Raw genomic sequence first — 14,882 nt, forward strand, 5'->3', positions numbered from 1 at the left:
TGCTTTAGCTTACATTTAATTATGCGAAACGTTGCAGTACTATACGTCATGCCGCTATTTTCATCGTACCTCCCATCACCTCTACAAATGGATTTGACCTTTGCTGGAATGCTGAGGATGAATGTGTTGGTTTCCTTACAACTGTTGTCAAGTTTGTAGATATTCCTATTTGATATTTCTGTGTTACACAGCTTTTCAGTCATCTTAGCATCTACATGCTGTCTTCTAAACTTTTCATAAGGTGTTTCTTCAGGTCGGTGCTCGCTTGGTTGAAAATTGTTCACTTTGGAAAATCCGGAAGCAAAGAGCAGCACGAGCATCGTGCAGACAAACAGTGTCTTCATCGTCTCCTGGAGAAGAAAACACATGGACATTTTTCCACATTAAGAATTTGGCAGATACATCCTTTTGGATCCTGAAGCTCAGCAAGTCGTCTTTGTGAGCTGCAAACACACGACAAGAGGACTGATAGACCTTTTTCTTTAAATGAAAGAAGTCGTTTTATTTATAGTTTTCTTTTTTATTTATTTCTAATCATATATATTACTTTGTTCTCTGTTTATTTTTTATTTTTCAACTGTTAGGACGATTTCTAAATATCCTGAACAAGCCTGATCTGGACAGCTCCTGGAAGCAGATTCAGGCGTGATGATGTCATTTTCAACTGGAAAAAGAAGCTTTGAAAAGCAGAAGTAGTTTAAATGTTTAGATATTTAACCTTGTTGTATTACTTTATATTTTATATTCATCGTATTAAGACATCAAGATATTTGTTTTTGCCTTAAAATTTTGTGTTTTCATTTATACTTTTTGTTATTCTTTTTTTTAATTTTTTAATTTTGCCTTTTTTACTTGATGTGATTTGGATAAATATATATTTATATCTACAGATATATTGAGAGAGTTTTTCTCTGGGTTTCACAAGCCCATTTTATAGATAAAAGTCCAGGTCATAATAGATCCGGTTCATTAAGAACAAAGTTTAAATCCGATTTAATATAAATGCCTTTCTGCACTCAGTTATTCTTTCCTGTCACATGTTTCAGTGTGCTCTGTAGTAACAATGACACACTGCAAAATAAAAATAATAAGACACTCACCTTTTTTTTCCTTTACTAATGATGATGATTAACCTGCAGTGGTTCAGGTATAAGTTGGTTGTCTGGAACAGCAGGTGATGAAGATGTGGTGAAGGGTCTGTGGTTCATGTATATAGTGGGTTCATTACATAACTGGATAGGCAACATCTGACAGTCAGTTTAAATAAGATCTTGTTGTATTTGAACACAAATCAGCAAAAACAGGTCTCTCACCGTGCAAATATACAGCTTACGTAAGTTTAGTGTGCTCACCGAATGCAGTGTTTAGTGTAGCAGCAGAATTATGACAGTTTATGGAGATGCTCAACGTGAGCCTGCTGCCCAGCTTTAAAAGGAAAATCATTTTAAACGATACATAATAAGTTCTTAGCAAAAGAAGAATGCAGACGGAGATGAGCAGAGACCTCTTCTGCAGTTCAGATGCTGCTGTGAGTTCTAGTTCACTTCTGTCACAGAGGAACAAAGTGTGTTTGGATCTGGACACTTTGATTTTTATACTTCTGATCAGCACCACCTCAAATAATCCTTTGCATCCACACCTACATCACTGGCCCACCACTTCTAGGAAACTTTAACACTTCCCTGCTTGTGACTCAGAAAGATAATGCAAATATGATGACCACTGACCACAAGAACCTGCATGTAGATGCAGCCTGTTTTTCCACATCTGGCTTTAGAAAAAAAATTAATGCACAAACAAATAGATTTAAAATAAAAAGATGTGTTGGTATATTTTGACCTTTCAAATAAACTATTAACACTTCTTTTTCCCCTTTTTAAGTATAATTTTTGGCAAATAAAGTGAGTGTTTTGACCATTTGCAGTTAAAATGTTGAACAATCTTTTTATTTTTGTTTTACTACCAGTTGGTTGTAATAATTTCATATGAGGATTTACATGGATGTATAACAAAACAAAGGATAAAAGTATATATAAAAGTATATTTAATGAAGCTGATCGAACAACAGTGCAATATGGCATGATGACAGTGTTTACAATTTTGGCAGGAGAACAAAAGATAAATATTATAAAATACAAGACATGAAAATCTCAGAGGTCAGGGGTCGGGGGCCCAGGAAGTCTGACCCGCAGATTCCAGGTCTGACTTCGAGTACATAAAATATCATCTTTCTTGTGGGGAAGGAGCCTGAGTTAGAGCAGGAAGTTACACCATATTGATATTGTTGGGGTAGCCTCAATGCCAGTGTTGGACTCTCCAGTTTCCTTGAAGGAGGTTTGACTTTGTGCCATCGTTGGCTGGACTCTGTGCTCATTGATATCCCCGTATCAGTGAGTTAAGACACCATGCATTTATTTTCTGTGTGGCACACAACAAGAAAACAAGCCAAGAGAGAACACATCAGCCTCCAATGACAGTTTATTAAAAGGTTTATTGGAGGTTATTTGTTGTGTTATTGAACCTGTGTGCTAATGAAAGAGTGTCCTTAATAAACATACTCCATAAGGAAGTGTGTTCACAAGTGCACAGAACACATTAGGGCACAGGTCAATGATCGGTTTTACAATTGTATTGTCAGATCGATGGACACTTTCGGATACTTGGATATTCAGGTGATTAGAGGAGCAGAGATGATCAGCTGATCAGGATTTGGTGGTGTGTTGGATCAGGTGGTGGAGAGATACAGGACAGGCCTGACATACACAAACGTATAGTGAAGGTGCAGAGGCTCAGATCTGTGACATCGTCCCAGCTCAGTGTCCATATTTAGATGTAACAGTGCTATAGACTTTACCTGACAACTTGTATGAGTAATGTTTTCATCTCAGGCATGTCAATTTCATTTGTGAATATATTTTTAATACTTGTACAACAGATTTTTTTTGAGTGTTAAATAGAAATTATATGCTGAAACTGAAGTGATGGGTCGCACTCTTTAGTTCACCCCTGCTCTCGAAACAATGTAGGTGGTCCAGTTAACATATTTACATTTTTTCATTTGCTGTTTCACTTGGTGATTCATTCCCTGGTTGCTCCAATCTGCATCCCAAATTTTCCTGGGCAAGATACTAACCCTAAATTGCCTTTTGATGCATTCATTGGAGACAAAGTTATCCCGAGAGAAGTAAAGCAAGTGTGAACTCAGTGACCCGAATCTTTAAGCAGACAGATCGACTTCTCCACATTTAAAGTGTCGATCATCTTCAGAGGCTCTTCCAGCAGCCACCAGGCCCAGGCTCTTCCAGCAGCCACTAGGCCCAGGATCCTCCTGCTCCACCAGGCCCAGGATCCTCCAGCAGCCACCAGGCCCAGGCTCTTCCAGCAGCCACCAGGCCCAGGATCCTCCAGCAGCCACCAGGCCCAGGATCCTGCAGCAGCCACCAGGCCCAGGCTCTTCCAGCAGCCACTAGGCCCAGGATCCTCCTGCTCCACCAGGCCCAGGATCCTCCAGCAGCCACCAGGCCCAGGCTCTTCCAGCAGCCACCAGGCCCAGGATCCTCCAGCAGCCACCAGGCCCAGGATCCTGCAGCAGCCACCAGGCCCAGGCTCTTCCAGCAGCCACCAGGCCCAGGCTCTTCCAGCAGCCACTAGGCCCAGGATCCTCCTGCTCCACCAGGCCCAGGATCCTCCAGCAGCCACCAGGCCCAGGATCCTCCAGCAGCCACCAGGCCCAGGCTCTTCCAGCAGCCACTAGGCCCAGGATCCTCCTGCTCCACCAGGCCCAGGATCCTCCAGCAGCCACCAGGCCCAGGCTCTTCCAGCAGCCACTAGGCCCAGGATCCTCCAGCAGCCACCAGGCCCAGGCTCTTCCAGCAGCCACTAGGCCCAGGATCCTCCTGCTCCACCAGGCCCAGGAGCGTTAAGATGCCGCCTAAGAGGAGCAACGTTAATGAGGAGGAACTGGAGGACATAAAGAAATCCCTAAACTTTATGTCTGAAGAAATAACAATTTCAAAACAACAAAAACTGATACTCAATTTAATGGATGATATTAAAGAACTAAGAAGGCAGAGCGAGGAAAAGGACAAGAAGATTGCTATGCTGGAAGGACGGGTGTCAGATCTGGAACAATATTCAAGAGTAAATGATGTGATAGTGACAGGACTGGAAACCAAGCATCAGACATACGCACGGGTAGCAGCATCAGAGAGAGGGGAGCCACCCGAGCAAGAGCTACGCTCTTTGGAAGAGCAGGTAATGGCCTTCTTTAAAAGCAAAGGTATAGAAATGGACAGTAAAAATATTGAGGGATGCCATCCTCTTCCGAGAAAAAATCAAATACCTGCCATTATCATTCGTTTTGTTAATAGAAAACAGAAAAAAGAACTGCTCAAGCAAGGAAGAAAGCTAAAAGGTACAAATGTTTATTTAAATGAACACCTAATCAAGAAAAATGCAGACATTGCAAGACAAGCAAGAATATTAAGAAAACAGAAGAAAATACAGTCAACTTGGACGTCAGACTGTAAAATATTCATTAAGTTAAATGGAACACCAGAGCAGGCTAAGGTTCTAGTCATCAAAGAGATGACTGAACTAGAAAAATATAACTGATAAATGCAAAGCAGTGCTAAATATGATGTGACCGTCCAAGTGCACTACCAACGCAGATGTCTGACAATTTTCAACTAACAACTCATATAGATATTGAAAATAAGACATTGATGTATGACAGCAATATAGATCCTGATTGTAATTTCTTTAACAATAAAACAAATGAATGCAATTATTATACAAATGAGCAACTTAAAAAGGAATTCAAGGTAGAACAGGGTATAACAATGGTTCACTTTAATAGTCGAAGCTTATATGCAAACTTTCAATCCATCAAAGACTACATAACACAGTTTGAACAGCCATTCAATGTGATAGCCATATCGGAGACCTGGATAACTCCTGGAAAAGAAGAAGACTTTAAAATAAATGGATATGAATTCCTTCATGTAGACAGGATCAACAAGAAAGGAGGTGGGGTGGCACTTTACATTGATAAAAACCTAAAGTACAAAAGAATGGGAAGAATGACAACTGTTATTGATGGAGTGATGGAATGTTTATCAGTGGAAATAATTATAGAAAAAAGGAAAAACCTAATTGTCAGTTGTATATATAGAACACCAGGATCTAAGATTGAGATATTTAAGGATAATATGGAGGACTTATTTACAAATATAAATCAGAAAAGAATGTTTATTTGTGGGGACTTTAATATTGACTTATTGAATCCAAATCATAATAAGAGTACAGAAGAATTTATTGATTCCATGTACAGCATCGGTTTATTTCCACTGATAACAAGACCGACCAGAATAACATCTCATTGTGCAACTCTATTAGATAATATATTTACAAATATAATAGAAGGAAAGATAAAAAGTGGGCTGTTAATCAATGATATAAGTGACCATTTACCAGTCTTTGCATCGTATAATTGCCATTATAAAGTGAACAACGATGGACATAAGATTATTTACAAAAGAATAAGAACAGAGAAGACCTTAAATTGTCTTAGAAACGAACTTTTAAAGCAAGATTGGAATATTGTATATGAACAAACAGAAGTTAATAAAGCTTACGAAGGATTTTTAAGAACATTTAACACATTACTTGATAAAAACTGCCCAGTAATTGAAATCAATAGGAAACACAACTATGCAGGAAGACCATGGATGACAAAAGGACTACAAAATGCCAGCAAAAAAAAGAATACCTTATATCGAGAATTCATAAAAAAGAGAACAATAGAAACTGAAATGAAGTATAAAACTTACAAAAATAAATTAACTAATATAATGAGATCCTGTAAAAGAGAGTATTACATTAAAAGGTTAGAACACAATAAAGATAACACAAGAGATATATGGAATGTATTAAACAGAATAATCAAAAATGAATCAAGGAATAATGATTACCCTGGGTACTTTATAGAAGGGACAAGAAGTATTAATAACATGGAGGAGATAGTAAATGGCTTTAATGAATTCTTCGTAAACATAGGGCCAAAACTGGCAGAAGAAATAAAGGTTGATGGAATAGAAAGGGACACTGGTGAAAATATTGAAAGGAATAGTAGCTCAATGTTTTTAAGAGCAGTGGAAGAGAAAGAGATTTATGACATGGTTAGAGGACTTAAGAACAAAACCAGTACAGACTGGAATGATATTGATATGGTAACGGTAAAGACAGTTATTGATGGTATCGTAAAACCATTAAAATATATATTCAACTTGTCGTTTCAAAAAGGAGTTTTTCCACAAAAAATGAAAGTTGCTAAAGTTATTCCCATTTACAAAACCGGTGAAAGACATCATTTTACAAACTATAGACCAGTGTCAATACTCTCACAGTTCTCTAAGATACTGGAAAAACTCTTCATAAAAAGATTTGACAGTTTTGTGGAAAAATATGAATTAATGACAGATAGTCAGTATGGGTTCAGAAACAACAGATCAACAGCTTTGGCACTGATAGATTTAATGGAAAAGATAACGGAATGTATGGATAATAAGAGGTATGCGCTCGGAGTTTTCTTAGATCTAAAGAAGGCGTTTGATACTGTTAATCATGAAATTCTATTAAAAAAACTGGAAAAGTACGGGTTTAGGGGAGTGGTTTTGGAATGGTTAAAAAGCTATGTAGGGAATAGGCAACAATATGTACAAATAAATGAATATAAATCTAATTTGATGGATATAGCTTGTGGAGTACCTCAAGGTTCAGTACTGGGTCCAAAAATGTTTATTATGTACTTAAATGATATCTGCAGAGTATCGGAGATTTTAAAGTTTGTAATATTTGCAGATGACACAAATATACTGTGTTCAGGTGGGGAATTGCCACAGGTTTTGGAAATGATCACACAGGAATTAACGATATTAAAGAAGTGGTTTGATATAAATAAATTATCATTGAATCTCGATAAAACCAAATTTATGTTGTTTGGAAACCAAAAGAAAAACATCGAAGTAGAAATATGTGTTGACAATGTATATTTAGAAAGAGTAAATGAAATAAAATTTCTTGGGGTGATCATTGACCACAAGCTCTGTTGGAAGCCACACATTACTTATGTTCGGGGGAAATTGGCACGGGGCATTGCCGTCCTGGGAAAAGCAAAGCATATGTTGGATCAGAAAGCACTGCACATTTTATACTGTGCTTTACTACTGCCATATATGAGCTACTGTGTAGAGGTCTGGGGAAACACATACAAAAGTAACACACAAACAATAACTATAATACAGAAAAGGGCCATTAGATTAATAAATAATGTAGGGTACAGGGACCATACAAATGCACTCTTTGTCAAAATGCAAGCTATTAAATTCCAAGACTTGGTGAAGCTTAAAACAGCGCAAATAATGTATAAAGTCAGAAATAAATTGCTTCCCAAAGAAATCTGTAAATTGTTCATAGAAAGAGAAGGTGGGTATAACTTAAGAGGGAAATGGAATTTAAAAATACAAAGTGCTAGAACAACTTTAAGAACTATGTCAATCTCAATTGCAGGAGTTAAATTATGGAACAGTCTAACAGAAGAAATAAAAGACAGTCAAAACATAAAACAGTTTAAAGTAAAATATAAAAACCTAATTTTAAATAAGTATAAGAATGAAGAAAACGGGGTTAACCCAGGACGGTAATGTTGCTGGTAATGGTGTTGCGGTTCTTTTTTGGTTGTTTTTTTGTTTTTTTGTTTTGTTTTGTTTTGTTGTTTTTCCATAACTTGTGTATCTGCAAATATACACATTCTGTATTTTTCATATGAAAGAAACTATACTGTGGTGGGGCTTGCTAATTTCTTGTTTTTGATTTATGTATGTTATGTTTTGTTTTACTTCATATGTTTATATGTTTCATATGTTGTTTGTTTAATTTAAGACAAAAAAAAATTAAATGAATGAGAGGTAAAACTTGAGGGGGTAGGGACAAATAAGTAAATACTTCAGCCTACTCCTTTTCAAACAAATAATGGACTGATATTTTGTAATGATTGTGAAGGCACATGTTTGAAATGTTTGAAATAAAAATGAACTGAACTGAACTGAACTGAACTTGCAAAATATTTCCAGTGTGACATTTGATCAGGTCTTGTAAACCTTGTCGTTAACCAAGCAGTCACTCCCAGGCTGCTGTGCTGATCACCGGATCTTAACTTCATTGTCACAGTGCACTCAGAACAAAACAGCCATGCAGAGATATGAGTCACAGTGACATTAAAACTGATGAAGACCGTCGTCGTTAGAACCAGCAAACTGAATGAACTAAAAAAGATCATCTAAATTCAACTGGTCTAAAATATCAGGATCTCAGTGTTAAGTCCATATTTTTGAAGTAGAAGCTTTTACTGGTTTTACTTAAGAAAAAGAAATAATAAGGAATTGTTTTGGAATTTGTCCAGGTTAACAGATGAAATCATGTTCAGTGCTTTGTCCTGTCAGTAAACACAGATTCTTTATTTGCACTGAATGGGACAGCATATAATTTCACTGCTTTTGGCATAATGACAATAAAAGATAGTTTCAAAGTCTGACCTGCAAAGCCCGTCCACCCAGTGTCCTCCTCAGTCATGCTGGTTGCATGATTAGTGTAGAAGTGCTAAACTACTGTGACCTGATTAATTGAACTGAGCTCACACTGCAATAACTAATCAGTGAGGTGGTAGTTTAAGTACTTCATTACCAAAATGTATAAATGAAGTACATCAGAAGATGTTGGGGAAGAAGGACTTCACCGGGTGGGCGTGGACCCCCGAGGCCTGTCCCTGTGCCGACCTCGTCTGAGTCTAATAGATTTATAAGATAGAGCTCATCAAAAGACTAAGATATGAATATAAACATGATATTTGTCAGTTTAATTTAATGTTAAGTTGAACTGGAGTTAACCAGAATCCTTTACTCTTCCAACTCCTCTACTTTGTCTAACAGTTAGCTTAGCTTAGCCTAGCCAAGTTTTCTTTGCAAAATTGCTAATTGCATGGTTTCAAATTGCAGTTTTGATTTTAAGTGGACTAATTGTTCAGACCTGCTCTGGGGCCTGTCTGAAGTATTAAATTGACATATATTTGTCTCAACACCTACGCAGGAGAACTTTTTTGTAAGTGTGAAATGGAAAATAGAAGAAGAAGTAGAGATGTGGGTGTTCCTATTTACATGTTTTTATTTTCTGTTTCTTTAGCCAAACATGTTATTTGATCAGAGCACCTGCCTGTACACCTGTTGTTAACCAAGCAGTTATTTTCAAGCTGCTACACTGATCACAAAGTCAGGACATATGAATGACAGGAAGTGTCCAGTGTCACGTACCGATATTAATGACAACAATGATGGGTCAAAGCAACATATGAACATTTATTACGATATCCTGATAAATGTAATGCAGCAGGATAACTTCTACAGTTATTATGTTAGTGATGATGCCTCTTTGCTTTTCATTTATTCACAGCTTTGTGGCGTACGATGGAGTGTCAGGGCCACATTAAGATGATAACCTGCCACGGCTGCAGTACCCTCTACAACACGGCTTGTGTCGATGATTTAGTGAAGCAAACTGATCAGCTGTCTCATTGTGTCTTTTGTGTGTTTGGTTTTGTGTTTTCAATGAACTGAAAGCCCTCTTTAATGCACGAGGGTGTGACCATCCACATTCTCTCATCTGTCCAGTGTCAGCCATTCATTTTGTGCAAATGGTCAAGTCTTCCAAGTGTGCGTGCTTTTCCTTCTGACCAGATGCAGCTTTTTGCACCATAACTTTATTGTCCTGATACTGATCCCCACACTGTGTATGTGCACTAAAACAGCAATCATTTCACTGCTCAGGTTACAAAATGTCATAAGATGCTGCATGGCCGTACAAGATAGACTTTGGTTAGCAACAACTCTCTGAGGCCTCAACTGTGAAGCAGAACGCTGTCTTATCCGGCTAACTTCAAGAGCCAAGTTATCCTTTGAACCTAATCTGCTCCACAGCAATTTATGTTCCAAATGTGAGATCACCAGGTACAAAATCACCACCTACTAACCAGTAAGACCAAAAAAGAACAAAATAAATAAAATCCCCGATCCTGGAAGGTCCCTCAGAGCGCTGTGTGCAGAGAGTAGGAGGGTGTAATATTTTTCAGCAGAGTCTGACGTCTTTGTCTTTCCATGATTAGCAACGATAATGAACATAGATTCTCTACAACTTTACTGTTTTGGAAGTATTAATTTGTGATCCTAAAGCAGGACACCTGCACTGTAATTAATGACCTCACATCACATGTTTAAATTGTGCTTTTACATTTAACCTTTTAATCAGACCAACAACAAGCTCATACTCAATTTTAGCAGCAGTCATTGTGACACTGATGATAAAACTTGTGTAAAACTGTAAAAAGAAATAAAAATTTAAAAAAAGCATTTTTGTAGCTCAATGTTGAAATTACAGGTAACTTCACTGGTTGGCTGTTTCACCTGTAACACTTCAAAATAACATGCTAAGGTTTAATAGGTTATAAGGAATATACTCTGAGCCCTGAGCAGTGTTGTGCTAATAAGAGACGTTTTGTGTGTGCAGTGAACCAGTAAGTTTTGTATTTCATAATTTATTGAGTTTCTATTATCCTTTCTGACCTGCGTTAATGAAGCAGTCATTAGAGCACCATGTCCGCTAGAATAGTTCTGTAGTTTGATGCTTGAGTCGTTGCAGACTTGTTGAAACTCCCTCACCCGTCAAAGCAGCGTCTTTGTTATTCGCGTCCAGCAGATGGCAGTGTTTCACTGTCTGACGGCTGTCTGAAGCTTCAGCTGGATTATCCGTTTGCTATGTTTGCCATGTTACAGTGGGGAGGAAAAACTCCTTTTTAACAGGAATATCTAGACATGAGTGATTACTGCAGTGGGGCACTATCTGTGCTATCTATAAGAAATGTTAGCAACAATAAAACTCTGAGGATCAGGGCTCCATTTCACTCCAGTGTTCAGTGGCATTTTAAAAGAGTGAATACCGACGCTGAATGTCTTTGTAAAGCAAAAGCACTTTGTTAGCCTTTACAGAGCAAAGCTATGGATCAATGTGCAGTGAAGAAAAATCGAGGTGGCCAGTCTGTCCTTTCCTAACCAATCACAGAGCTCCTTACATTGCACCATGTGGCTAATTTGCGTTTTACTGATATTGCTGGGCTGCTGTCAATCATTTTGTCTTTATATTACAACAGAGCATTGACCTTTAACCTGTTTAATTCATACTGAGTATTTAAAAAAATGTATTGTCATAATAAATTCTGCCTCACTGAAACACCATTTTGCATTAGCCTCTATCACCTGACTTGTCACTGATGATATCACTGCATGAGCAGGCGAGCGGTAGCGGCGGGGGGGTGTAGGTGAAGCTCGTGAAGAACAAAATTCTGTACGAGCGGACGCAGTGAGTCCAATAACCAGGGGTAACTGGAAATAAGGTGTTGTAGGCTGGCTTCCACAGTGTAAAGAGACGCTTCTCCCTCATGCTCTAACAGCTGGTAAATCAATTTAGAAGCAGAGTCAATAACGGCCTCCTGAAGCTGCCTAGGTGGGGTGACTGCCGCTGGATCCATATCTGGCTGGTCCGTACTGTCACGGCGGGTGAGGAGAGCCGTGTGAAAATAATAAATGAGGATCCAATCGCAGGCAGTAGTGGAGAAGTGAAGGTGGTTTATTGAACACAAAAATAAATATGGACAAACAGCAAATGGAGCACGAACTAAACTAGACTGGAAACAACTAAACTACAGAGCACAAACACACGGGTGAGACATGGTGGACACACAGACGGACCAGCAACTACAATGACAGAGGACACGACTTAAATACACAGAGAAACACAGGGGAATTACACACAGGTGGTGGACACAGCTGGGAATAATCACCAAGACGAGACAGAGGTCAAACTGAACACACTCACATGAGATGCAGACCTTCACAATAAAACAGGAACAAGAAACCATCACACTAAGACGCAGACTCGACATAGAGAGAGAGACAGAAAATGACACATGGAACTAAACTAAACCTGCAAAAACATGACAACTCAAAATACTGGGTCAAACTGAGCCAGAACCGTGACAGACTTTCTATAATGTTTTGCTTGAGCATGTCCTGCTTTTCTGTAATGTTATTTCTACAGCCTCTTATTTCTAACCTCTTGTGTACCTCTTTTCAACCACTGGGAGGCGCTACAGCTTCATTCCTTTCACACTAAGGCAGCGGTAGGGAACTCCAGGCCTCGAGGGCCGGTGTCCCTGCAGGTTTTAGACGTGCCCTACCCCTGCACTAAGGCCTTTGAAATCTTCATTAACACTGAGCTTGAAATTTCTATCAGTCGAATGCAAAGGAGTCCTGTGGTTGTAGGACAGAGGTAGGGAACGTTAATCTGCCATCATTTAGATTATATGACAACAACCTTCAAATCTGAAGTCTCAGAAATCTGCTTCATGTACAAGTTCCTCCAATAATCAGGGCTAATATCACCAAATTGTACATAAACAGACTTTTACATGTTAAATATTTCTCAAATATGGGGAAAAAAACAATATAAAATACTATATTATTAACAAAATATCTTAAGATACAGCTACAAATTGCTTGAAACATTTGCAATGAAATATATAAAACAGCTTTATTGTCAGTGAGGACAAAGTTATAGTGATGCTGTGCTGGAGTGTTCAAAAGAAGACAGAGACATGAAGTATAAATATTGTATAATATTAAATATAAGAAAGAACAAAGTTATAAAAACATTAATAATTGAAATCTGCAACAATATTCACATAAAGTGTAAAATACAGAGTTAACTGTTTAATAGGTAAAGTTTAGGTCTTGCAGTCGAACAATGATCCCAAACACAGCAGCAAATCTACAGCAGAATAGCTGAAAAGCAAAGTGCAGACCTCAACCTGGGACATTCAGAGAGCTGTGCTTAAATAAATGCCCACAAAGCTCAAAGAACTGAAGCAACGTTGTAATGAAGAGTGGGCCAACATTCCTCCACAACAATATGAGAGACTGATAAAGTCAAGCAGAAAACAATTAGCTCACATTTGTGCTGCTAAAAGTGTTTCTAGTTATTCACAGGACTGTAGTTTGAATTTAAAGAAATGTGAAAGTGCACTGAAATTAACATAAAGTTATTGCAATTTTAAAAAAAAATCAAGAAATCTAAGAGGAAGAAACAAGGTAAACCACACAATTGTTTTCCTTATATTCTCCACACGGCAATGCACATAACAGACATGAAATATTTGCATTTATCAATAGAAAATATACAATTTTTCCATAGTCATAGCCAGGCCCGATTACTGCCAAACCTGTGCTGAATCAATCACTTAAACAGGACCTGTCTGACAAAGTAGAGTAGACCAAAAGATCCTCAAAAACTACACATCATGGCGCAATCCAAGGAAATTCAGAAGCAAATAAGAAACAAAGTAATTGAGATCTCTCAGTCTGGAGATGCAACGTCAAGATGAACAGAATCCAGTTTCTGGGATCCTGAAGGAGAATGTCTGGCCATCTGTTCACGACCACAAGCTGAAGTGCACTTGATCCAAAGCACACCAACAAGTCCACCTCTAAGCAGCTTAAGTAAAACAAAAGAAAGACTTTGGAATGGCTTAGCCAAAGTTCATACGTGAATCTGATTGAGGAGCTGAGACCTTGGAAAGGTGGTTCATACTCAAAACCCCTCCAGTGTGGCTGAATTACAACAATTTTGCAAAGATGAGTGGGCAGAAATTCTTCCAGCACCTCGTAAAGGACTCATTGCCAGTTATCCCAAACGCTTTATTGCAGATGTTTCTACTCAGGGTGGCCCAACCAGTTATTAGGTTTAGGGGGCAATCACTTTTTCCACACAGGGCCATAATAATGGCCGCCTTAATAATAAATGCCTTGATTTAGGAACTACTTTTAATGTTTACTTGTGCTATTTTGCAAAAAATAAAATCTCTGCAAAAACATCAAAACTGCTGACCGTCTGACCTCAATATGAAATTATTAATCTTTTGACCAAAAACATTTAGATTTGTAAAAATAAAGAAACCATAGAGGAACAAACAATGTTGTTTGCTATGTTCTAACATGGCAATCTAAATAACAGTAATGCAAACATATATATTTATCAATAAAAACAGATCGCCTTTTCACTGTTACAAAAGTCAAGTATATCAGTGTTTGTTCAGCTTTCATAAATGTAAGTTTATAAGTACATAGTACATTTTTTGGTCCAACTTCTTTTAATACATGCAACACATTTCAGAACATTTGGGACAGAGACAACAAAAGACTGGAAATACTTCGTAAAAATCTGGTGAAACACTTTAAAGCCAGTGGGATTAAATGGGAAACATAAAATTGAATACTAGACAAAGACCGATTGAATCATGAAGCAAAGAATTAATAACTAAATCACAAGTAGAAAATGTTATGCAGATATTATTGGATAGATTTTGGTGTAGAAAAAAATGACAAGAAATGAAAAATGAAAGTTATCTGGTCTTTTTCTTTAAAGAGTAGCCTACTGCAGAGCAGCAACACTGACAAAGACCATCATCACCAATACTGCAGCTAATACAATGATCCAGGAGGAAACTTGAAAAAGCAGGAAAAATGTGACACTGATCAAAATGAATACATCAATTATTGATCAAAGAGAAAATGCATACTAGCACAATGCATTGTTATTGCATCTCAGTTTCTCACCATCACTGATAATCTGACGTCTGCTGGACCTCAGGAATCGTCTCCATCACCTCTCTGTGAGGAGCAGAGAGCACTCGTGCTGCACATCCCACCTGTGTGCTGTGTTTA

At 38.0% G+C, this 14,882-nt stretch overlaps 1 protein-coding gene across 1 annotated transcript; it reads left to right on the forward strand.

Moving 5' to 3' along the window:
- The first annotated feature begins 2,650 nt into the window (after positions 1–2,650).
- LOC147336393 (uncharacterized) lies at positions 2,651–9,482 on the forward strand. Its single transcript, XM_086287079.1, has one exon. The coding sequence runs from the start codon at positions 3,925–3,927 to the stop codon at positions 4,612–4,614; it is 690 nt and encodes a 229-aa protein (XP_086143205.1). The 5' UTR covers positions 2,651–3,924; the 3' UTR covers positions 4,615–9,482.
- The last annotated feature ends 5,400 nt before the right edge of the window (positions 9,483–14,882 follow it).

The sequence above is a fragment of the Aulonocara sp. 'chitande type north' Nkhata Bay genome, linkage group LG3 (assembly GCF_057382095.1).
Source record: "Aulonocara sp. 'chitande type north' Nkhata Bay isolate Kocher_YH1m ecotype deep benthic linkage group LG3, A_spYH_male_GT1.1, whole genome shotgun sequence".
NCBI lineage: Eukaryota > Metazoa > Chordata > Actinopteri > Cichliformes > Cichlidae > Aulonocara > Aulonocara sp. 'chitande type north' Nkhata Bay.

What these genes read in the sequence shown, in the direction of transcription:
- LOC147336393 (XM_086287079.1), top strand. Translation starts at nt 3,925, where the DNA reads ATGCCGCCTAAGAGGAGCAACGTTAATGAGGAGGAACTGGAGGACATA.